General features: G+C 42.5%; 1 protein-coding gene and 1 long non-coding RNA gene across 2 annotated transcripts; one reads left to right on the forward strand and one right to left on the reverse strand.

The window, feature by feature from the left end:
- Positions 1 to 2524: 2524 nt before the first annotated feature.
- On the reverse strand, positions 2525 to 26243 carry LOC117943347. Its single transcript, XR_004656345.1, has 3 exons — positions 25219 to 26243; positions 8720 to 8729; positions 2525 to 2534 (listed from the first exon to the last, which is right to left on the reverse strand). It is a non-coding gene; the product is annotated as an uncharacterized LOC117943347 (long non-coding RNA).
- On the forward strand, positions 10309 to 16410 carry abraa (actin binding Rho activating protein a). Its single transcript, XM_034869421.1, has 2 exons — positions 10309 to 11056; positions 15849 to 16410. The coding sequence occupies exons 1-2, from the start codon at positions 10415 to 10417 to the stop codon at positions 16284 to 16286; spliced, it is 1080 nt and encodes a 359-aa protein (XP_034725312.1). The 5' UTR covers positions 10309 to 10414; the 3' UTR covers positions 16287 to 16410.
- Positions 26244 to 26257: the final 14 nt, after the last annotated feature.

Consider the following 26257-nt stretch of genomic DNA (forward strand, 5'->3'; position numbering starts at 1 on the left):
ATGCGAATAATTGTGTCACACCAATCACTGCATTGTTTGCATTATTGGTGCACTATAATTGGCTTTACTTAGCCCAGAAGGACTGACGCACGCACACACGCATGCACACGCACACAAACAATTGCACGCATGCACACTGTTAGATTGTATTAGAGATGTCAATGGTGAGATGGTAAACCGCTATAATGTGCTTTACTTAGCCCAGAAAGACTGACGCACGCACGCACGCACGCACGCACGCACCCACGCGCGCACGCACACACGCACACAAACAAATGCACGCATGCACATTGTTAGATTGCATTAGAGATATCAATGGCGAGATGGTAAACCGCCATGATCTACTTCACTTAGCCCAGAAAGACTGCACGCACGCACGCACGCACGCACGCACACTTCTAAGAGAAGATGTGCGTAAGTGTGTTAATATGATTATATATGATAATCCTAACAATTGATTGATCCTATTAGGCTTTTTCTGTAGACACTCATGAACACACACCTTCACCCTCTTGGTGTCTTCGGGTCTAATTCGACCCCTTTCCAAAAAGTTTCTACATCCGAATTTTGGCTTTCTTTCAAACAGATTTTCCAAAAAGGTACCGTGGATGGTTCCCAACAACGCTGCCCACAAGTTACATAAATAATCTGTTCACTGCTTTCATTCAATGTTGGTGTTTTTTTTGTCAATTTTGTGGCATTTGGAGAAAAAACTATTGGTAAAAGAACTGGGAAAAGTATGAATAAGAGAGAAAAATGTCAACAAAAGTGACGAGAATATGAACAAATTTCTAATTTAGTGACAAAAATGTGAAAAGATGTCTAAAAAAAGTGACAAATGTAAAAAGAAAGCTTTAAGGGAAAAGTTGACAAATGCTGAAAAAGTGATAAAAAGGGTAAAAAAAGACGACCATAACGTTGATTAAAGGTTTTTCATTTTTAATTTCCTGGTCGGGGGGGAAGACAACCCGAGGGTTAAACACATTCACACACACCAATCAACTGAATATTACCAAACTCTCTCTCTCTCTCTCTCTCTCTCTCTCTCTGTGTCACGAACACAACACAGTGTGACTCAGCTGTGTCATATTCACAGTTGAGAGGGAACAGGGCGAGGAGTGCAGACCCAAAGAACGCCTGTCGGGGTTCTTTCTGTCCCAGCAGCACGGGTGAAGCGGGCAGCCGCCCGGGGCGGCACAAGCTCTTTAAAAAAGAATCCTCAAAGAGGTTTTCTACTGTATTATCAATTCAATTTATTAGTAGGAGGTCTAGACCATACTCAAGAATTTACCAGGACCCAACAGTTCTAGTAGTTTCCTCCAGAGCAAGCAACAGTGGCGAGGAAAAACTCCCCTCTGGGAACAAAACCTGGGACAGACCCAGGTTCTTGGTAGGCGGTGTCTGACGAGGGGGGGGGGGGGGGGTCAACCATGTCCCAGGACCGGCTCACTGGCCTTTCCCTCAGCATCCATCACTCAACAAGGGAGCAGATTTCACACGATTACATCACTGATCGTTTGGCCTCCAGAAAGGTTTTAGTTCTAGTTGGGTTTGCCTTTCTTAGTGCAATAGTGTAATAATTTGACTTAGTGGTTAGTTTTCACATTTGTGTTATGAAGCGTTTGTGCTGTTTGGAATATTTATTTAATTTGCATATTATTCTTAATATTTTATATTATTGTTGCTCTTGTTTTTACATATCTTATTGTATATACAGTATTTTTGGCACATTCATATATATATATATATATATAAATATATATATGTCCTATCTGTAGACCTTGTCATGTAAAACTCTAGAACATGTGATATGTTCTGACTCTTACATAATTACATCCAATAGGGCTGTACTATATCTTCATCGCATGGGACAACCGAGGGGAAACGTCCATGTCCGTTGGAAGGCATCAGGGTAATTGTGTGGAACGATGAAGTCCTCGGGACCCCGGACCGCATCACCAGTCCAGTCACCAAAGAAGCCTCTGTTACCATGGGCCCCAAAGCATGGCAACAGGGGCTTCCTTGTCAACTTTGCCTGGTGAGAAACTTCCATAGGACTGAATGGGATCTTTAAAACCTAGTTCTCCTTAATACATCCATGGTTGGCCCCCACTCCTCTGTTGGATTTCAAACATATGCTGAGAGGCGGACTTCTATCAGAATTTCAAAATAAAAGACTTATGTGTTTTTTGGTGCCCACTGTAACTGTTCTTGCATAACAGTTTCCTCTGCTGATCCAGACTGAAGAGGATCCAGAGCCAAGGGCTGTTGCTCTTTTCACCAGGGACGGATCAGCACACATGGATCATCGCCACGGCAGCGCCATGATGTCATTGTCGTCACGGGTAGCCAGGGAAACGTTCTCCTCTCACACTGACTCCAATCTGTCTTCTCAGGTTATAATTGTGTGTTAGGGAATGTATGAGGGCATGTGTGTGAGCATGTGTGTGTGTGTCATAGGCTGTGCAGACGCAGTGTGTTCCTCTCTCTGCCCGCACTGGCACTCGGAACCAACCAGTAATGAGATCACACTTCTGGCTCGCCTTCCTGCAGCGATGGCGTCAGCACACACAGAAAAAGACATCCTCCAATTAGACCCAAATACACTCAGAAAAAAACACTGTGTGATGTGTTGTGACTCAGATTGCTGTTTTGTGAGTGAAAAACACTTTAGGGTAAATGACCTCAGTGTTCGGTTCTTTGTAATATTCATTCAATGGTGCAGCAAACATGGAAATGACACCGTCTCTCCTCAATGTTCAAGCTAAGTTAAATGGTGTTTTCTGTAATTATTACCTCACATGGACGTTTTTCACATTTTAAGTTTGTCCTTATTATTCCAGTCTAAGTATTTTGTTTTGTCATCAAAGTATTATTTAGGTAAAAGTTGTCAAGTTTAAACATATTGAGAACATTTTACATAAAGGCTACCAAGGCTGGGAGGAGGATCAGGACCTCTAAATCTGAGGCCATGGTTCTCAGCAGGAAACCGATGGAGTTCTTTCTTCAGGAAGGAAGTGAGTCCTAACCCCAAGTGAAGGAGTTGAAATACCTTGGGGTCTTGTTCGCCAGTGAGGGGACCATGGACCGTGAGATTGGTCGGAGGATCGGAGCAGTTGGGGGGTATTACATTCAATTTATTGCACCGCTGAGACAAAAAAAAAGAAGAGCTGAGCCAGAAGACAAAGCCTTTGATCTACCGGTCAGTGTTTGTTCCTATCCTCACCTATGGTCATGAAGGCTGGGTCATGACCCAAAGAACCAGATCCAGGGTACAAGAGGCCGAAATGAGTTTCCTCAGGAGGGGGACTGGCGCCTCCCTTAGTGACAGGGTGAGGAGCTCGGAGTAGAGCCGCCTCTAAAGGAGCCAGTTGAGGTGGTTCGGGCATCTGGTAAGGATGCCTCCTGAGGGGGGTCCCTAGGGAGGAGGTCCAGGAATTGTATCTCCAAACTGGCCTAGGAACGCCTCGGGATCCCCCAGTCGGAGCTGGTTGATGTGGCTCAGAAAAGGGAAGTTGGGGGTCTGCTGCTGGACCTGCTGCCCGATACCGGATAAAGATGGATGGTTGGATGGATACCAAGCGGTCACCTAAGGCCTATGTGAAAGTTACATTTAGAAATACTGTTTCTGGTAACCATGGTGAAAACGCTTGTAACAGTTAAGGGAAAAACACCGGCACTCCCGAAGCAAGCACCCGTTTCCTGGGGGGGGGGGGGGGGGGGAATCTAAATTATTTTCCCCTAACATCCTCCAGGACACAAACCCTGATCCCCCTCTTGAAAGTCCATTTTTGAGGGACTCATCCATCCACCCAGGCCCCCTCCCTACGCAGATTTTCAAAACTTGTATGATTGTTGTATTATCCGGTAGAGTCCTTTGAAGGAGTCTTATCACATTTGTTCAATTGGTCAAATTCCCATTTAGGAATTTGACCAATTGGTTAAACATTGGAATTCCAATGTCTGCAGAGAGAGATTGCAGAGATCTTTCACATGCTTGTACTATTCCACAATCACATGTTTGAGTCCAGCTCATAAATCCTTTCTCTTCCTGCCTCGAAACATTTGTTCATCAATGCCGAGCAAACCCAACAACATTAGATCCATCAATCTCGGAAAAACTTCAATTCACACCATCTCCAAAGAAGAATTGATTGCCACGGAACAGAATGGTGGACTGAAATGCACGGCTGAGGGAAAGTTATTTAAGGGAAGAAGGCAGTGTGGGAGCGGTGAGGCGGACACCGGGGGACAGGCGAGGCTCGGGAACCAGGTGAGAGGAACGATAGATGGACCATGGGGGAAACCAGGAGCCGGGACTGAAGAGGAGGCAGGATCACGAATAGTTTGAGAGCGACGAGGAGACACAGGCATGAGGAGCTGAGAAAGATGATGGAGAGGAGAGGGCGTCGTGGAAGGAGGACCGGGGTCTGAAGCCCGTTGTGTAAATACAGAGAAGGCACAAGGAAACACGTGGAATTGCTTCGGCTGTCGGAGTAGGCTGAGGCCGTTGGACCCATGGAGCTGGAACAACGATCAGGTGGGTGAAGAACCGGGGTAGATGCACAGAGGTTGATGATGATGGCAAGCAGGTGTGAACGGCGCGAGCAGGTGATGACTGGCAGGTGTGGCAACGAGGATCAATGATTGCAGATGGGAGGCAGGTGTGATTAATCAGCTGGCTTCGGAAAGGAGAGAAAACCAAACAAAGGACAAGGCAGGACGACAGAAAATAAAGTGAAAATAATAACCAAACAAAAACTCACGGCCAGCTGGACCCCACATGACAATTGATAGTTGTAAAGTTTAAAGTGAGATTCCATCTACACAAACACTTTTCATTCTAACAAAGATTTGAAACATTTTTATTTAATGACCAAAGTGTACTGTAAATTCCTTTTCCATAGATGGGAGCTTTGCAGCCTGCATACAAGGGGTTATCATATCATTATCAATTTGAAAAATATGGAAAAGACAACAAAACGTAGACAATTAAACAAAAATGTTGGGCAATAAGTGGCTGTGGACACCGCGTTATTAAGATACATAAATCAAATGGTTTAACCCTTGTGTTGTCTTCCCGTCTAAATAGAAAATCAATACTTTTGTTGACTCTTTTTTATCCACGTTTTTAACTTTTTCTTACGTTTTTGTCCTTTTTTTCAACACTTTTGATGCTTTTTTCAATGTTTGTCACTTTTTTTTACTTTCAACACTGCGTAACACTAACTTATTAACTTTAGTTTGACAGTTACTTTTGGAATGTATGGTCAATAAACCTCATTTGTAGGAGATTATACCTATATATACAGTAAATACAATACTAGTTGCTTGTTGAATTTAAAACAACTTAAAGGAAATCATTTCCAACATTCTGTTATTGAACATTGAATTAAATTTAAAAGGCACCACTAAATATGTTAAATTGTAGTTTTCTACAGATATTTTTTAACAGAGACCAATCTTGTAGTGTAATTTGTGATCTGATTACTGTGCCAGTTCGTAGCGTTAATATCAACCCTTTCAAATACAGTATAAAAAGTACCTTTCCTCTGATTAAGTCACCTATAAATACTTGTTTCATTACACACCGCCGTCACACCTATCGCGTTGCTTTCAAGTACCAGGCCCATCTATTTCTGTGCAAGCCTGCCGTGCACAGCGAGCGGTGGGAGCATGCATGAGAGGAAGCTGCTGGCATGAGGCTGGGAACTTTAAGCACCCACATACACACACACACACACACAAACACACACACACACACACACACACACACACCAAAAACCTGAGCTGGCGAGGGCTTGGGCCCCAGTTATTTCAGTCTGCAGACACTAGACACTAAGAAGACTCATTCGGCTTTGTTTGGCTGTGACACAAATACAGGTGTCTCAGCAGGACTGAAACGTGTTGTTCAATCTCCCATATCGTATCAGTCATAATTTTACTGTAATAATCATTCCTTGATTTGTAAGATTGACCAATATTTCATATCTTTACATTGCCTTTTGTGTATGATGCAACAAGTGAAGCAACAAGTTCCACTAAATGTCCTGATCAACAACAAAAACTAAAACGCTCCTTCATGTGGCTGTTGAAACATTTATAAACACGTTTCTGCTCTAATTTATGATGATAATAATACTAACAATAATAATAATAATACATTTTATTTACATAGCACTTTACGTGGTATCTAAAAGGCACTTTACAGTAAAACCTGCACATATAGCACGTTAAAACAGATAAGCAATGAAACCAACACATAAACAAGCATAGTAAAAGCAATTCGAATTTAAAGCTGCAAGCTGTGTTGGAAGGGCCCTCGCACCTCCTTACACGTCTGATTACTGGCGGACGCCACTCCTTGTGGCCCTCAGACGCTGCCAATCAGCAACGTTGAAAAGGGGACTCCCTGCTGAGATCAGTGAGACCTCACACAAGACTGTACGTCATGCAGTTCATTATCTGTAAAAGGGGGCGTGGCTAAAGCATAGGAGGATGGCTAAACCATGACCAATGAAAACTCTCAATGATACATCAAAACGGTGTACAAAAAAACGGGTCATAAGTTATGAAAGGGGGCATAACTTAATTAAGGGGGCACCAATTTAAAAAGATATATTTGCTGAGTGAAAGGAGCCAGTTGAGGTGGTTTGGGCATCTGGTAAGGATGCCTCCTGGGCGCCTCCCTAAGGAGGTGTTCCTGGCATGTCCAGCTGAGAGGAGGCATTGGGGAAGACCCAGGACTAGGTGGAGAGATTATATCTCCAACCTGGCCTGGGAATGCCTCGGGATCCCCCAGTCGGAGCTGGTTGATGTGGCTCGGGAAAGGGAAGTCTGGGGTCCCCTGCTGCCTCCGCGACCCGATGCCGGATAAGCGGATTAAAATTGGATGGATGGATATTTGCTGTGTTCAGTGATACCTAACACAAGAGTCTACCTTAAAGGGTCAATGAAAGGGGCGTGGCCTGAGTACATGGGTGTGGCTAGAGCATAGAGGCCAGCTCAACATCACAAGTAGACACACATTCATTCAAAACAGCCTCGGGAAGGAACCAGTTTTGGTGGAACGTGTTTACGTTCAAAAGTTGTTTTAGTCATCAACAGAAACTCCGATTGGACAGATAGTCTAGCTAGCTGTCTGGATTCACCCTGCAGAGATCTGAGGACCAGGTAGCTATAGTCCTCAGATAGGACAGATAGTCTAGCTAGCTACACATGAACAGACATGCAGACAAACTCAGACACACACACACACACACACACTCCACATGCTTATGTGACCCAGAGTTTAGGAATCCACACACCCATCAAAGTGATCAAAGCATAATTTGTTGAGCCTTAAAGGATAGTTGAGTATTCAAATGAAAACATGCCTATATACACACCATGAGCACATCCGCACATGCACGCGGGTCCCCCATGCAGCAGAATGCAACTCAAGTACTGCACTTAAATACAAATGTGAGGTACTTGTACTTTATTTAAAGCATAACTCTTGGCAAAGTGCAACCTAGGGGCTTTAGTCAAAAGCATATTTAGGATGGAAATGCCACTTTTAAGACTTACTGTATTCTTGTTTTTGGTCAAATGGCCTTTTGAAGGGGAGAGCTAAGGGTGCTACTATGATAGCATCACAATTCAAATTTTTTAACACTGAAAAGGCTTGACACAACATGAGACTTTGCTCCATACATCACCAGGGGCTCTACACATAAACTCAGCATGGAGAGCATTGGTTGTGTACACAGAGTTTACTAAAAAGAGGTTTTAACAACTCACTGTAGCTGTTGTTGTGGTTTCCGCTCGCCGTCCGTCTACCAAATCCATAACAGTCGAGGGAGGAGAGTAAAGATGGAACGCTCCTAAAGCTTAGGTCCATATAAATCCACGGATAATTTGTTGTTTTGTCAAAATATATTAAGAATGACATTTTCCCCCAGTGGAGGCCGTTCATCTACACTCGGAAATCGATTCTTTTTTTCATTCATATCTTTGACAATATGGCGTTGAGCAGAATCCACAGCTACAGTGAGGTGTTCAAAACCTTTCTTTTTATCTGTGAACACAACCAATGTTCTCCATGCTGAGTTCATGCGTAGAGACCCTGGTGATACTTGGAGCAAAGTTACATGTTGTGTTGAGCCTTTGTAGGGTTTTAAAAATAGTGGTTTTGATGCTATCATAGTAGCGCCCCTAGCTCTCCCATTCAAAAGGCCATTTGACCAAAAACAAGAATACGGTGAATCTTAAAAGTGGCCTTTCTGTCCTAACTATGCTTTTGAACGACAGTTTGACTCGGGTACATTCACAAAAGGCCCCTAGGTTGCATTTTGGCAAGACTTTCCTTTTAACTCTTGTATTTGATACGCTTTTGTTTTTTGAATCCGGTTTTTGTTTCCCTCGTCAGGTTCCCTCCCTGGTCTTGTGTTTGTGTCTTGTCCCCCCCTCGGTCTGGTGTTCACTTGAGTGTCTGTATGTTCTGTTTCCTGTTTTATTTTGAAGTCGGGTTTTTGTCTCGTCTTGTAATTAGTTCTTCTTCCTGTGTCTTCCCGCTCTTGTGATTACCTGATGTTTTCCACCTGGTTCCCATCCCTCTTGTCACCTGCCTCTTGTTACCTCGTTACCCCTGGATTTAGTCTTTGTGCTTTCTTTGTCTTGTTTCCTGTCGGCGTGTCATGTCTTCCTGCCCGTCTCCCCACCGGATGTATTTTCCAACAAATTACCTTCTCCATGAGTTACCTTCCCCATGAGTTTTGCCAGCCCCTGTGCTCTGGTCTTTGTTTTTCCCAGTTTCTTAGTTTTTGTGTTTTGCTTGGACTCTATTTTGCTGAATAAATCCTCTTTTTGAAACCTCCGCTGCCCGCCTGTTGTCCTCTGCTTTTGGCTCCTTCTTCACTCACCGTCCCTGTGTTGTCTTCACTTTCGGGACCCTCTTATATCCCTTGTGTCAAAATTGACTCGTGACTTATTTTGGGTTTTAAAATCAATAAAACAATACAATTTGACTTGATAATCTATCACCAAATATTGTCTTTATCTCAATTTCAAACGATTGAGATAACATATATGTTTAGGGAATGCAATCAGTCTCTACTAGAACAATTAGAAATGGAAGTGTGATTTGTTTTGTCATAAGGTTATATATCATGTTAAAAATCGACAATGAGATCATTCTTATTTTAAAAAAAACACAAGTGGTCATATCCAGAATAACTTTCTGAATTGAGTCAGGAATACATGTTTATCCCAGAAAATAAAGTAAGGCCATTGATTGTACATTTGTACCATTTTTCTTCTTGTAAATATTTGAAATAGGTCAATTTGACCTGAATACCAAACAAGGGTCAAGTCTTTTCTTTTTATCCGTCTTTCTTCTTCTACTTCACTACATTCCAGAGACAAATATTGTACTATACCCCACTACATTAATCTGACAGCTTTAGTTACTAGTTTCTTTACAAATTAAAATGTTTGTACATAAAACACATACGTCAAATAGGAGGCTTTATTACAAATTAAACTACCCAAAAATATAACAACCTACAAGTCACCTCAAATTTCTGAAATGTGAGGATTGTTCTGCATCGAGTACTTTCAACACTTAAAGTACATGTTGCTGTTGATACATACATACTTTGATTCATGTAACATTTTCAATACAGGACCTTTAAATGTAACAGAGTATTATTTTAGCAGTATTAGTACTTTTACTTAAGTAAAGGATCTGAATAGGTCTTCCACCACTGCGCCCATGTATAACAAGCTGACTCAGAGTGTGTTTCAGCGTTTTTGTGTGTGAGGACAGAAACCACCCAGTCGCTATAAAGCACTGGGCACCTGTTCCCCAGATCCCATTGGGAGAAATTCCACTCCTCAGTGTGTGTGTGTGCATTTGTGTGGGGGTATGTGTCAGTAAAGAATGTTGACACTGGATCCTGCTAGCTCAAGAGGACACGGTGCAACATCACTTCCTTTATGACCCTTCCCTATTTAAAGGCCGGTGTGGAGCCAGGGGGGCCTCAGTGGGGGATTAAGGCCAAAGCCATCGCACTCTTCACACCAGCAGCTCACCCACTGACCGACTGACAGCTCCCCATCTTTCTTGAAGATCCACACCGGCTATAAAGGTTGACGCAAACGGATTTCTGCCATGATCATCCCGAAATTGTATCTTTTTAACTGTGGAGTTTCTGAAATTTGAGTTGGAATTTTGGAGCCAACAGAAGCTGAAAATTTCCTCAGACGAAAGGGATTTTTTTTCAGTTAACTAGAATATTTACCAAAACACCACCAGAGCCTTTTTCCAACAGCAGAGTAGATCTCTACAGCATTCGGAAAAAAATACACACAACACACAATACACAAGACAAGAAAGACTTCTGGAAAACGTCTCTTCGGGTATCCTGTGACAATGAGTAGTGGTGGGACAACGACAGTTTCACCACAGGAGCCTCAGGCTTTCAAACGGGCAGTACGGAAGATAAAATGCGCCGCTATGGTGGCCAACCTGGCCAAGAGCTGGCAGGGCTGGGCCAGTGAACACTCCGACAAGCAGGACGCCATCCCGAGTGGCTGGATGCCTTCATCTGTTGAAGAGGTGGACAAAAAAGAGCGTAACCATGACGTCAAACTTACCGTCACCCCGCGTGTTGTCACGGCTGATGGCGCCAACGCCAATGGGAGTAAGATCCGGACGGGCTCAGTGACCAAGTCTGTGCAGCCAAAACGCAGCGAGTGCAGCAGCAGCGATGTGGTCAACGCCATCAGAGGCAGGATGGAGTCGGGTCCCGAAGAGTGCAAGCCGTTCCTGGGCAACGAGTCGCCGACACGTCGGCGCCAGATGAGGGCGCTACAGAGCGCGGGAGGAGGAGCGGGTGGACTCATCCAAGACAGGAAGCATTTGCTCCAGCAGGAGAAGACGCTGGGGCCGAGGAGCAGCAGTGTTGACACAGAGGACAGCGGGCTGGGAGAGGAGGCCGCGCTCAGCGACAACAGCGACGCAAAAAATGAGCACGGTGACATCCAGCCCAAGACACGGACCAACAGGCCCAAGGTAGAGTGGTGAATCATGGGAAAAAATGTAATAGGGATGCACCAATAGTGATGCCAGTATCGGGTATCGGCCAAATGCTGTGTGCCATCACATTCTCACACAGTACACACTCTGCATCAAAAGGTCAGGTTCCTTTGGCTTCATGATTAGACTCGCTTGGTCAGGACTCATGGCGTCACTTTTTGACGCGCTGGGGCGGGACGAACGGGACAGTAAGGTTTAGGAACAGATGTTGGGTGGGGTTACATAATGTACATTTCACTGTCATGGACCACGCCACAACGATGTGCAAGTTTAAAGATTTAATGAACATAAATAATGTGCATATGTATAAATCGATGTGGATGTCGTCTGATGGCGGGTCTGGGAGGATGCATGATGACCGGGTGGAGGAGACTCAGAGTGGGATGAACAGGAAGGGTTGACAGGGAAGATGGATGGGTGAAGAGGAGGGAACCGGAGAGTGGGTCAAGCGATCAGAGATAATGAGGCTGCTGCGTGGCATGATATATATAGGTTTGCCTGGTGATTAGAGCTGTGGTTTAGGCGTGGCCCTTCTCCCGAACCTTAGTCAAGAAATTAACTACATTTCAGTGACGCGTGGGACAACGAGACATGAACCCCAGTCTCCTGGGTGAAAGTCCTGTGTTGGTTGACGCTGCCACCAAACCAACCAACCTCATTAGGCAGATCTTTTGGTTTTTCAAACTCATAGAGCCACGGTCGAGGTGATGCTCTGCTCGATGCGTTTCATAGGAATGCTAAGGGGAGATTTTTGTGTCGATATCTGACGTTGACAGACACTGACCAATCGTAATCAATTGAGCATGTGGGCGGGGGAAAAGAAGCAATTAGCCGTTTGGAATTTAGAATTTTTTTGGGATGCTTTCACATATGCCTTAGTGGTCCCCAAATACCTTATCTGAAGTATCTTTTATATAGACCTTAGTGGTCCCCAAATACCTTATCTGAAGTATCTTTTGGATAGACCTTAGTGGTCCCCTAATACTGGATATGAAGTCTCTTTTATATAAACCGTAGTGGTCCCCTAATACTGTATCTGAAGTCTCTTTTATATAGACCTTAGTTGTCCCCTAATACTGTATCTGAAGTCTCTTTTATGTAGACCTTAGCGGTCCCCTAATACTGTATCTGAAGTCTCTTTTATATAGACCTTAGTGGTCCCTAATACTGTATCTGAAGTCTCTTTTATATAGACCTTAGCGGTCCCCTAATACTGTATCTGAAGTCTCTTTAATATAGACCTTAGTGGTCCCTAATACTGTATCTGAAGTCTCTTTTATATAGACCTTAGTGGTCCCTAATACTGTATCTGAAGTCTCTTTTGTATAGACCTTAGTGGTCCCCTAATACTGTATCTGAAGTCTCTTTTATATAGGCCAAATTTTCTGGGCGCTCAAAGCAGAGAAAGGGGAGCTAAACTTGCCCCTTATGACCTCATAAGGGTCAGAATGCCAGATCGGCCAATCTGAGTTTTCATTTTCTCAAAGGCAGAGCAGGATACCCAGGGCTCGGTTTAAACCTCTCACCATTTCTAGCCACTGGAGGGCCATAGGCAGGCTGGGGGGGGGCCCGCATATTATAGTTAAAAAACCTCATGAAGTGAATTTTCTGAACAGGCGGAAGCATGAAGAAAGCTGTATTTCAATCAGTTCTGTCTGCAAGCGGTCTGTTCACCACGCTGTTTTAACAACCACAGCGCTACTCTGCAAACAGCATTATTTTCTTTTTCTTACAAATAAGCTAAAACAAAAGCTTTCCCACAAGTCTTGAAATTTTGACAAAACCTTAAAAAAATGTAGCGGCTGGCATAAACAAACCAATTTTTCAGTGCATTCTTGAAGTTTAAACATGGTGATGTGATATTGCCTAACGATCAATATTCCTATATTAACAACGGATCCAATAACTGTGTCTAATGTGGAGGTGCCCCTTGCAGTGATCAACCCACAGAGAATGGTAACATAACTTCTCAGCTATATAGATCTTTTAGCTTATTGATGTCAACTATTAGCTTTATTGAGTTTTTCCTTTCTTCAGCAGCAGTTTCAAATTGTGAGATTTGCACAGGAAAGAGGTGTCAATAGGACTTTGAGGTTCTCTGTATGTCGTAATTCAACTATGACAAGGTAAACTCGGTTTTGCATTCTATCACCCCTTTAAGCTGACGTCCCATTGTTGTCACCTGAAGAAAACTAACTCCGTCATGGACAGCAAACAGCATAACAGTCGCATAACTCCAGTACAAAACTATCTCCATAAAAGGCAAAGGAGCCGGCAGGAGGCCCCCTTTGACTTGTTTAAGGGGTCACTATGCAGAGAGCCAGGCCAACTCATGAAAACACACGCTGGACGCAATGGAATATATGTAAATGAATATGGTCATGCTCTGCAACATGTTTTCCGAACTGACCTTCAGGTGGAACTGCCAGGGAGGGGGGAATGAAGTGAAGGGGCATGGGCAAGAGAGGCAGTAACATGAGAGGCAGACACTGGGACAAGAATACTTAAACGAAAAATAAGAAACCCTCTGAATGTAAAGACATGCTATGTCTTTCATTTTAGTTGTCTGTATTTAGTTGGCAATGTTCATGGAATGTATATTCCGTCTGATTTGAACTGATTTGAGGAATGTTAAATAACATGTGAACAAAGATAGAGGTCAGTTTATTAAGATAGAGGGCAGTCTCACTTGGGCATCCACCATCTTCTTGGTTACATTTTACAAAACTATCCAAGACTGGACCAAAACACTGAAGGTGCATGAAATGAGCTAAAAGACAGGTGCGTGGTCACCACTCACATTACACAGTCTTTTTTAGTTCAGAAAATATTCATTTGACAGTTTTAAGTGAAAAGTATACAATACTGTACTTTAACTACTTTTACAAGTCCTGCCTTCAAAATGTAACGACAGTAAAAGTGGAGAATTATCAGTATCAGCAACAATGTGCACTTAAGTAGTTTTGTCCCGTCAACATCTTCGTTCTTTGCAACCGGATGTGACGATTCTTGACCAAAGGGTTGAGCTGGGGGGGATGACAGAGCTAAGCCAGTGTTAATGGTTACAATGGCACTGCGCTAACTTAAAAAAGGGGGAAAGTTGCTGATTTTTCAACCCTTCTGGAGCGAGTCATCCGGCGGAGATTTACCGGCGGGTGAACGCAGACGTCCTAGTACAGCAGCCATTCATCGACAGACACGGCAGTACAGAAAATCAAACTTTCTCTAAAGTTACCAACTAATGCTAGCGGTTGCTAGCGAGCTCGGTTGGCAGAACGCTGAACAAGAGATTAGGTGACCAAAATGTTCCAGTGAACTTTGATGAAGTCAAAACCCACAGTGAGAGGTTCAAAGGTTCCGGTGAAAACATGGACAACACCCAAAAAAGAAAAAGTGCACTGCTATTTCATGTACACAGGGCCATGGTTAGCATGCTAATCCTCTGTCCTGATTGCCAGATCTTTGTATAGCCACGACCCTAAAACAACCCCTGCTTTATTGTCAATTTAAAAATGATTGGGACTATAATTTATAAAATGAATGTCATGGTATCGAATAAGACTCAAACCTAGGCATTGAGACCATAAACCCATTATAAAAATCTTTACTGAGGTAATAAATCAAGTGAGGAGTAGGGTCATTTTCCCATAGACTTCAATGGAAACTTCTTTTTGCAACCAGTAGAGTCGCCCCCTGCTGTAAATTAGATAGATTGCAGGTTTAAGATGCAGAAGCTTGAACCATCATTTTTTATAGTCTATGGTATTTGCATTGGTTATTATTAATGCCTGGGTGCATTGCAAAGGCCAAGATGGGTCAATGGGATCAGTTATACTAACTTGAGGGGGCGGGGGGATCATTTAAGGACTGAGGTTCGTGAATCACCATCAACATACAGAAAGGTGGGGTTGATGCAGAATTTTAATGGGTCAGAAAGATTGCAGGGGTTATGGGAATTGTGGTCTAAATACTTTGACAAAACCTCACACACTTAAGTAAAGTCAGCAGACTTGCAAGCAATAGACAAAAAAAGATGATAATGGAATTTGTGCAGCAGAAGCTGATATATTCTGACTTTTAGTCCCTAGTATGGGCTAATCTCCAAAAACCCTGGATTTTACATTTCCCATAATGCAACTCAGTATCTTTCATTAGATCTACATGTCTTGTTAATGTCTTGTATTTGAATGCTGATGTATGAGAGTGTGAAGCACAAGGTAGGGAGCAGGTCATGGGGGATGGGTAGTTCATAAAGAACAGTGATTTCAAGCTGTCGAGTGGAGGAAACGCGTGTTCACGTCTCAGGAGTACAACTCATGGGGACCTGTGTTTCATAAAACGAGTGGTTTTGGTGCCTATACTTAACTTAGACCTAGACTTCTCTTTTATTTATCCTTTTGGGATGACTCCCGCAAGGAAATTGAAAGTAAATTGAAAGTTAACTTTCAATGCCGCATGATGGTTACCTTTTGTTGGCTAAACTTAACTGCAACGGCTGATGAAACAAATGGCACCCCCCAGGGACCGGTACTCGGCTCACAGTAACCTTTTCTCAGCTAACTTTAAAGACCTCTTAACTTAACTGTCATTGGACCAGCCAACGACCACCATAATATCCCAGGATATCATAGAAATCCGTTCATGAGAATGCGTTGCACTGTGACTAGTATACTGTAAAATGTGACCCTGTAATGAAGAGTTCACATGGACATTATCATATGCTCTTTTACAGTCTGATGTTAACCTAACAACCCTCTTTTATCTCCAGATTAAGATTTCCACTGCGAGCGACATCAAAAGCCGCTGGCAGCAGTGGTCTGAGCAGCACATGGAGGGCCAGAAGCTCAACCCCTTCAGCGAGGAGTTTGACCACGAGTATGCCATGGCCAATCGCCTCCGCAAGGGCGACTCGGGCTACGGGCGACCCAAAGACGGCTCCAAGACAGCAGAGAGAGGCGACAGGGCCCAAAAACACATCCATAGGGAGATGGAGGAGATGGTGTGGATTATCAGAGACATGGGGTTTAAGGATAAAGAGGGGAGGATCATCATTTCCTTCGGTCGGCTTTTTGACCGCTACGTGAAGATCTCAGACAAAGTGGTGGGCATCTTGCTGCGCTGTCGCAAACACAAGATGCTGGACTTTGAAGGGGAGATGCTGTGGAAAGGACAGGACGATGCTGTCATCATTACACTGAGGGACTGAGGACAGATGTTATGTCTTATGAACATTAACAAACACATGCGAACCCACCTGCAAATCTCCCACATCAGCTCGTCAAGAGAAATAATGCTATCAATGCTAACCGCAATGCTACACACACACACAAACACACACATGGTTTCTCACAGACTCCAGTCTCATAAGTCTGTCTCAGATACCTGACAGGTCACCCGATGAAGGGAAGCTATCTTTAGCATGCTAACCATGCTCGTCTTGCCAACTATGCTCCTACATGCAACCCTCCACCAAAGGGCCCGTCATGCCAACACATTCAAACTCCCAGCGCGACAAATAAGTGACGCTTTGTCAGCTGTCTTTTTACTTGCGCAAAAAGTCTCTTTTAGTGTCTCAGTCAGACGCAGTGGGACTCCCTTTTTGGAGTCATTTTTCTACGCACTTGGTCGGGACTCTTGGCGGTACTTTTTGATGCTCTGGGTCCTCGCCTATTTGGTGTGATTCTTCAACCTTTGGGGTTATGGAAACCAATTTGGATGAGGTTTACAAAGTTAAATGCACTGACATATGGATAGTTAGGTTTAGGAATAGATCATGGTTGGGGTCACAACATGGATTCTTAAGTGACACCCTACAAACCTGGGTAAAAACCCTGGGTTGTTTGACCCATCCATCACCTCAACCAACCTTTTATCATTTTCAGTCTTCCACACTACGACACCATAGTTGCTCTTAGTACCATGTCATCTTACAGCGCCGCGGTTGAGCTACTGCTATGTCCAATGTGGTCCATACACGCTGATTTATTTGTCGGCATCTGACGCTAAGAGCATGTTGGCAGTGAGAATGGGTTGGTCGCGCCAGAAAGCTTTACTGTGTGTGTATTGTGATATTAAGATCAGAAGTAGAGAAGCTGTAATGTGCTGCTGTTGACAGAGTTTGCCGTCTTGGTTTTAGACTGCGAAGCTTCTGTGTTATTATTTTATTACCTTAAACTCAAATGCTATGCTCTTCTTTTTGTCGTAAATCAAGCCTCTATTTCCTCAAGAGATCTTACCCAGTGGCAGACAGAAATGTGAAAGCAAGGCTTATAGGGAACCCATCTAAACACAGATGGTGCTGTTATTCTATGGCCACTACATTGTGCAATCAACATTAGCTTCATTAGAAGTTAAAGTAAAAAAAGAAAAACTTTAACTGTTAATTTATGTTTAGAAAAGGTCTCTTCACTTGAGTGTAAGGAGTGATGGTGTTGACATAAATGATTGTATATTGAAATGGGTTTTTACCTAATTTTATACCATGGTCTGGGTGAATACTTGAATCTGATTGGCTGCAGGGTGCACGGTGCATTTCTAAAGTGATATAGGACACCTAGTAAGGAGTTGTGAGGAAACTTTAAGTATACTGTTCTAACTGAATGTGCTAAATTAAATTACAAATGCAAATATCTTTTTTTTTCCCACACTGAGAGTAGTCCTTTAATGCAACAGCTGTCACCTCTCATCTCTTTTGCTGTTTAAGTCTCTACTTCAGTCTCCGGCTGCCAGCACACATGGTGGATCATTTGTCTGTGAAAGTCTTGATATTGATTTGGCTGGAGAGCTAGCTAGTCTTGTTCAGATTATATTTACTGATTGTCAACCGTTATTGACTTTAAATCTTGCTAGCATCGCGTATGGCTCGTCTGAGCCAACGGGCTTCTATGAGCTCAGCGGACTAGAAATATCTAACGTTGCCAAGTCGGATCTAAGGTCTGTCATATTTACTGGAGCCGTTTGGATGCATTACAACCTTATGGGATGGGAAGGATTGTTCCAGGTATTAGTCAAACCCTCAGATGCTACCAAGAAAAAAAAACTTTAGATTTAGACTACAAAACGCATGTAATAAATGAATGGTCTTAAAAAAAATGTGACAAGTGACCACGGTATAAGCGGGTTTATGCCCTTCGAGGTGTCCAATATCGGACAATTAATGGACGACAGGGAGGCCAGAGGAGGACGGTGTCCCACGCTGCAATAGACACCTCGTCCAGCACTAACCCTAACATTAACATTTAGCACATTTACTGTTGATATTGTGTAACATTAAACTTAGAGGTGTTCAAAATGTTGAACACTTGCTTCTTTCAAAGTGAAAGCCTGTGAGTCTTCTTACAGAAGAGTGGTTTATCATGCACAGATAGAGATTACACATAAACACGCCCATTTACTATCAAGACTGTGAACTGATGTCATTTTTGCTGTGGTCAGAGTGTTAACACATGAAAGTCGATAAAGAGTGAAATTTAATTTCTGATATCCTGTTTTCCTTAATTAAACCGGTTAGTGTGGAATACTGAGCTACTAAGCAAATGTCAAAAAGACATAAATAACATAATAAATTCATCTTCAACTTCATGGTCTGTTTATCTTTATGTGTGCACCACCCACCAAAGGAAAATTCCTTCTAAGTGTTACTTCCAATAAATCCTTTCCGGATTCTGATCATGGGTTATTTCATCAGCAACATATTCAGATTGGGCTGTAACAACTAATAAAAGAACACCGGAACACATGCAAGTCATGTGACGTTATCTCCATACGAAATAAGTACAGATCTCACCTTTCACCTCTGCCTGCCAGTGTGTCACTGGGGGGGCAGTAGGTCCCATTGATTTCCCCGAAACATTGCCTCTGGAAACTAGAGGCAGGTTAGAGTTGAAAGAGGAGGTGAAAAGCATGACTTACAGTATTAAATAGTTGTAGTTTATATATATAAGTAATTATTGGTTAAGTTATTGGTACAGCAATATACTTACCAGTTACCATTGCAAGTTTTAGCATACTTGGAAAGTATTGTCTGACAGCTTAACTAGTAACAACCAAGTCTAGAGACATTAAAACAGAAGGTCCCCAGCTGATTTCACAGTACTTTAGCCATTAAAGTCAATTAAAATCATTTACTAACACAAAACGCAGTGAGTAATATGTTTCTTTTACACTACATCCACACAAACTATGGAGTAGGTTGTACTCCATAGTTTGTGTGGAACAGGACCAAGACGTTATGAACTGGTCTTGATGCAGTTGAGAGACAAACAACGCAGCCACAAGCCACATATCCCCTCCTCACAAACAACCCAATGAAATAACTAAGACGGGTTAAGTGTAGTTGTGGTTTCAACTTGGTGGCTTTGGTGTGTCTTGGATCCTTCCCCAGTGTCCTTTTTCATGCATGACACTGTTGCAATGAATTATGGGCCATTCACTGTCTACAGGGTTGCACGCTTGCTAAAAATCCTTGGGGAAGTCTCCAGAAGTTGGTGCCAGAGCCCTTAAGCGCTTGCTAATACTGCAGTGAGACAGTCTTAAGCCCTTGGGGACTCCACTGTTGTCAGTTGACACACTGTTAGCAAATCACAGAGCTTTTCATTTTTCCTCCTTACCTTCCACTTTCCATCATCACTCCATCCCCCTCTACTCCCGTGGTGTCCCTCGGAGGTGGCAATGGAAGAAAAGGAGTGGAAAAGAGGATTTTACAAGCTATTTGGGACAGTTGGGACAGTCCAGATGTTTACTATGGACAATTTTCCCCCTAGAATGCATTGTGTGTAACCATAAGGATTTCATTTAATGATTCTTACTTATTTGTAAGACTCTTACCTCGCAAATAAACATTGCAAAACAAAGTCCAGATCTCGCAAAAGTGTTTGTCCCAAGTACGTTTTTTTTTCTCCTTGATTTTTTCCCCCTCCATGTCACCTCGGGGACTCCATACGTACCTCCTGGTTTAAAGAAAAGACCATTTTGTACCAGAATCCACTTCATGTTTGACACTAATGTCTATAAAAAACAAAACAACCCAACTTCCAGGCATGTTCAGAGGGAACATAGGGCCTAATTCTGATATTGGGGATATTTAATAGAAATTAGGTAAAATAGGGCCTAATTTAGGGGGGAATACTTTACACTCTAAGAAATATCTGTAAATTAACAGTTGTATGAGCCTTGTGTGGTATTCACAGTTATATTTCTGTTAACCCTCCTGTTGTCCTCGGGGTCATATTGACCTGTTTAAAAAATAATCATATATCAGAACTACAACCAAAGAACGCTGAAAACAGTGACAAATGTTTGAAAAAGCTTCAAAAACGCAGGAAAAATTCGACAAAAACATCGTTTTATAAACCGTTGAAGAAAAGTGACCAAACAAAATCGGAAAGATCGCCAAAAAGTGATCAAAAACCAGTCAAAAAAATTTTTTGTAAAAGCGACAAAGAAAATGGCATAAAATCTACAAAAATGTTGAGAAAAGTGTAGAAAAAACCCATCAACCATCAAATTGTTGAAATTTGGACCCAGAAAAACCCAAAGTTGCACGTCAACGGGAAGACAACACGAGGGTTAATTTACCATATAACAGAAAGGTTAATTGTTTGACCATTGACCAATTCAGTTTTTTAATTAGCGTAGAAAGTCCAGGTAATGAGCTGCTGTTTATGTTATTTTACGGATTCATATCTTAGAGTGTAGGGAACATACAGTAGGGCTAGGGCATGGGTCTTCTCCGTTGCACTTCATAGCATTAAATTACAAAGCAGATTTAACTATGTGACTATATAACTGTTACTGAGACTTCATATGCTATAGTATATTTCCCCAACAAATTATTAAGATACAAAATCAGAACCAAGAAAGAGAGAGTAGTAGAGGAAAAAAGAAGTAAAAGAGGGAGGACTCTTTCCCGAGGTGTCTGTTTTATAGGGGTGAAACATGCTGTTGTTTGGAATTGGAATTCCCCCCGTGGAGAAAAATGATTTATGTCTCAATTTGGATTTGCACCATCTGAGAGCCGCCTGCCAGTTCATCCAATCTTAGCGTGTGAATTAGTCTTTGTGTCTTGCTCACGTCATGCGAGCACTTGCGTGTGTGAATGAGTGTGTGATGTGGTTCTCTGTCCGTCAGTGTGCGCATGTGCACGCAAGTGTGTGTGTGTGTGATCAGTGTGACCTGCCTTGCTGTCACGCAATTGCTTTGTCTGTGTGTGTGTGTGTTTGTGTGAGTGAGAGAGACCTTAATACAAGCTGATCAGTTCGGTCGCCAGGGAGTCTGGACATCTGCCAGAGAGAAAGACAGAGGGAAGGAGGGAGGGGGAAATAGCGAGGGATGTCGGCAGAACGATTTAAAGAGAGCAACAGAGAACTATAAGAGAAAAAAGGAAATAGAGAACAAGGTAGAAAGGAGCGTACCTGGGGTAAAAAACGAGGGGAGCGGAGACAGAGAGGAGTCCATCTAGACTCAGAGACCACAGCTTCATACTTGGACTGTCAGACCAAACAAATCCGTCCTCTCCGCTGCTTCCCTCTCCAGCTCCCTATCTCATTCTCTTCCTCCATCTTACATTACACATTTCGTTCTGTGAGAAGTCTGAAGACAGTCCTTCTCATCTGTCTCATTTCTATCCTAAATTGCAACACTGCTTATTACATGCTACTAAATGAATGTAGCATATCATTGTGTGGATTGTCTCAGAAACCTTCTCGTTATTGTATGCTTCCTTCTCCTCCTCTGTCTTTTTTAACTTGCGTCCCCTCTCATCTGTTCCCACAAGAGATTAGCAGGTTATTGATGCCAGAGAAAGGCAGACGAAGGTGGACGTGTGGGGACGGTGTGGGACACACCGCACAAACCACGGCGATGGTCGCTCACCATCGGCCCAACTCGGACCAACGGTTACCTCGGTGTGTCGGTGCCTGAACACACCATTGCCAACATCAATAGAACAAATACAAGAATAAGAACAATCAAAGCATCTAATGATGGAGTTCAACTATTTTATTGACAGCTGGAATAGAATAACAATACACCAAATTGTGCATTTACTCAACAATATTACAGTTTGCCAAAGAATCTGCGAATGAAGGTGCGGTGAATTAAAACTCTAGTTACACCACTTTGCCACTCTTCTGGTAACGTTCAGGTCCTCAAGGCAGTAATGCACGAGCAACAGGTGGAAAGCAACGCGGACGGGCAACTGCTGCTTAATGCTGTGCTAACGTTAGCTCATGCTATCAGTTGGTGCTGCAAATGTACAGATGGGATGAAAAAAGTATTGGAAACTTTAAGAAATTAGTTTGAGATTCTGAAATGAGGTGATCAAGTCAGTCAGTAGTCGCTCCAATGAAGCTGCATACTATAAGACTGACAGCAAAAGACTGACGACACAAACGGGTTTAACCAGAGGAAATTAAAACACAGTAAACCTTTTCTGGATACGTTGGAAAATTGATTTTCCATCAGCATTGCTTCCAAAAGTTGCCCGTGTCACATGTTCCTGACAGCATGAGAAGGCCTGTAAAACTGTCTCGTCTAGTATCCCAAAACCAAAACATCACCTTCTTGTGTTTTAGGGGCCTAGGGATGGTTTAGGGATGAGAATTTAAGGCTGTGAATGCTTTTTTTTTTTTAATTAATTTGTATCATCAACCGTACAGGCAGAGGATTTATTGAGATTTTGGATAGGAGACCAAATGAGTCTACACCAGCAATGCATGGTCAGAAATGTGTGGTGTCTGAAATGTGAAGTCAAAGGTGAGAGGGCCTTGAACGTGGAACTTTGGATCTCCATGGCACTTTGACTCACAGGGGTTACCCAACCTAAAAATGTATTCACATGTGGTCATGTGGGATGAGAGGATGTACCAGATGACATGTAGAGGGACATTTTTAGGACGTTTGGGTTGACAAAGGCCTCCAAGGGAAACATGTTGGTAACCGCTGCCTCTGCAGACTGGAAGAGATGTATTGCTTTTGGGATCCACCACCACCGTTTTGGAACAGCGGCAGAGGAGCTGCATCAACCCTTTCATCCTCCTACGCCTCCATGTCTTCCCCCCGGAGAGAAAATGATATGATATGTGTCCAGATATGTACACACTGTCACTCTAAAAGTGACACAAATGGTGCTCTCGTTCTTTCTAATCAGTTAAACCCATGTACTTGAAAAGGAAAGAGATATGGACGAATTAGGCTCCGACACCAGAAGGAACTGAAGAACTTCAAATGGAAGTCTATCAATAGATGGTGTACTCTTTAGGTTGATGTTCTGCAAAAACAGACAGGAACGTCCCTGCCTTGCCTCAAACTCTTGACGGGAATTATCAGGGTCACCGAATATGCCATCCCTAAACTCAACAGAACTTTAAAAGGTTAACTTTTCTGCCATTTTGCATCAAGGTTAGCTCAGCGTGCACCAATGACCACACATACACACGTAGTTGTATTGCAGTAAGGACAGCAATGTGACTCACACACTCAATTACTGGAGGGGCAACAGGATGCAAACAATACAACATCCTGGCGCCAGCTACCAATGAGTCAAAAATGAAAAGTCACCCAATGTGGAGAAAACTTCATGCAATTTATGCTAATGTGGCAGAAGCGACAACCTGGAGATCAGAAACTGTGCTTCTGGTTTATGATTACATCGAGAACCAGAGACACTGTTGTTTTCTAATAACTTCAACCTAAATGGAGATAAAGGTTACAATCACCTTTTGTAATGCAATGAGCTTCCAGGGCTTTATTAGCTAAAATGATGCATTGCTCCGGAGATAAACTATCAAACTGGTTTAGTAGCGCTAAAAAACCCTCTGTATTCAGAATTTGAGCCTTTTCGGTCAAATAGTATATATATTATTTAAATATCTAAAAGCTGCTTCAGTAATTCATGTTCATGTCTTTCTTGGGTGCACAGAGGCAACAAGAAGTCAGCCAGCTTGGCTTGATGGGCTCAAACCTGTGGAAACCCAAGGAAGCCTGAAAGTCAAAGGTTTTTTGATTTTAAATGTTCATTTACAAAACCCTGTCTCGCACCAGTTGGTGAAACGGTCACGTTATTTTGATTTATTAATTTGTGTATACATGTCACGATTTTCTCATTCATTATGTAACCATTTCACAAACTGCAATGACACTGGGCTGCCCTGGGGGACGCAACAGCGAGGAAATGAGACGGCAAACACAGGACGGTGACAACAACTCGTGCCGGGACATGAGCCCCAGTCTCCGTGGCGACAGTCCTGTGTTGTTTGACCCATCCACCCCCCCCGACCAACCTCCCTGCACGGATTTTTGGCTTTTCAGTACTACTCGCTACTGTAATTGCTCTGTGATCACGAAACAGGCTTCCCATTGAAAGACATTACTTCAACATTTGTAACCGACACACAAAAATAACGACATTAATGTGACCTGTACACAAATCAATAGATTAAATAACGTGGCCGTTCCACAAACTGCAATGAGAATGGGCTTATTGTTTTGGAGCAATGGTATACTTGCTTCAAACCATGTAAATAGTTACAATATTGTGCACATGTAAATGTAGCTAGAGGGCTGGGATGCAAACACTCAAAGTTATAGATGTTTCCATGTAAAAAAAAAAGCCTATCCAACATTGAGTTGCATTGTCAGAGACATGTTACCGTTGTTTTGCAGCAAAGTTGAACAGCTGATGGAGCTCAATATACTGTATGAAACACAACTGTCCCTTTAGTGCTTTCTCTCTATACATTGGGCAAGATGGTAGAGTAGTACTAATGGATTGTGGTCTGGTTTTGCAGAAGGTCAACCTAAAAGTTAGAGTGGAAAAGTACATCATCAGGACTCCAGTACAATTCTTACAGATAGTGCAGATGGCTAGATTAAGAGTGTTCTTTAGTTGTTTTTTGACTATACTCAAAACCACAAAGTCCCCTTATGTGCATTATTGGATCAATAAAGAAACAACTTTTAAGGTTTCTAAGTTGAGAAAATAGGTCTTATTAAGAAACAGGTCAGAGTGTTTGAGAATCTACTCCACAAAAATGTTGTTTTGTTGAATCAAGCCCACACCAAGGAGTGAGGAGAATACACAAATAGTCAGGTGAAATATCAATATCAGATATTCATTATAGAGGTATTCATTCCTGTACAGTGGATGACATTTAGGGTTAAAATTGGTGACACTGTCAAACCTTTTTTGCTTCGTTTTGATTTACTTTGTGACACTTCTCAGTCCTTAGCCCTGACAAAATGTACATCGGTGTGTTAAGGCCTCTACTTACATTACAATTGATAGTAGTACATAATTAACATCCATGTGGCAGACACAATCAAAATATACTGCAGGTGAATGGAAAAATGTACATTTTTGGTGCTGAACATGTCAACTATACCATCTATTAGCTCATTCGTTTGCCTCCAAAGTTACAAAAATGTCACAAACAGTTTTAGACGGGGGAACAAGAAGCTTTTGATGAAAAAAATGACACAATCAATTATTAATAAACAAGCAGTAATCACTCTTAATCCTACTGGCAATGCAGGCATACATTCTGTCTCTCTTGCAAGCAATTGGAAAAACATTTTCTTGCCAGGGTCAGCCGTAGCCATCATAGAAGACCCATCATTCACTGCAAGCGTGTCATAACACTGTCGCCATGCTGCTCCACCCTCGAGAGGAATTCTTTTTCAACTGTCAAATGCAACATTGAACAATCAGCTCTTTGTAAACCGTGTTTAATGCCTTAGAACATATCTATTCACTTGTGTTTTATAGGCAGCAGCTGCAGGCTAGATGCAGACAGATGGGGAACTTCTATGATGGTTACCGCAAAAACATTCCATTCCCAACTCTCGTTGTGATCTATCTCCACTAAATCTAAATCATGCAATATTACTTTTGTTTCCGACACAGAGTTTTCTTCTTGGAAGTCAATTCTTTAGACCAGAATGTAGCTACTCTGCCGGTTTCGTCTTGAAAGTTATCACTTGATTGAATGCGTTGTTATCAGGGGTTATCAGTCTCATTAGATATAGGTTAGAAGGGGCCTGCTACACCCACTGGTACGCTTAGAAGGCAATTATTATCTAGTCACCGTTTTAAAGATGTGGTTACTGTTTTAAATTGAAAGAAAAGTACTTGGTTAGGTTTAGGAAAACATGGTTTGGGTCAAGGCTCTTTCATGCTCA

The sequence above is a fragment of the Etheostoma cragini genome, chromosome 4 (genome assembly GCF_013103735.1).
Source record: "Etheostoma cragini isolate CJK2018 chromosome 4, CSU_Ecrag_1.0, whole genome shotgun sequence".
NCBI lineage: Eukaryota > Metazoa > Chordata > Actinopteri > Perciformes > Percidae > Etheostoma > Etheostoma cragini.

What these genes read in the sequence shown, in the direction of transcription:
- abraa (XM_034869421.1), top strand. Translation starts at nt 10,415, where the DNA reads ATGAGTAGTGGTGGGACAACGACAGTTTCACCACAGGAGCCTCAGGCT. An exon ending in CACGGACCAACAGGCCCAAG is followed by an intron (nt 11,057 to 15,848) that starts GTAGAGTGGTGA and finishes TTTTATCTCCAG; the next exon opens with ATTAAGATTTCCACTGCGAG.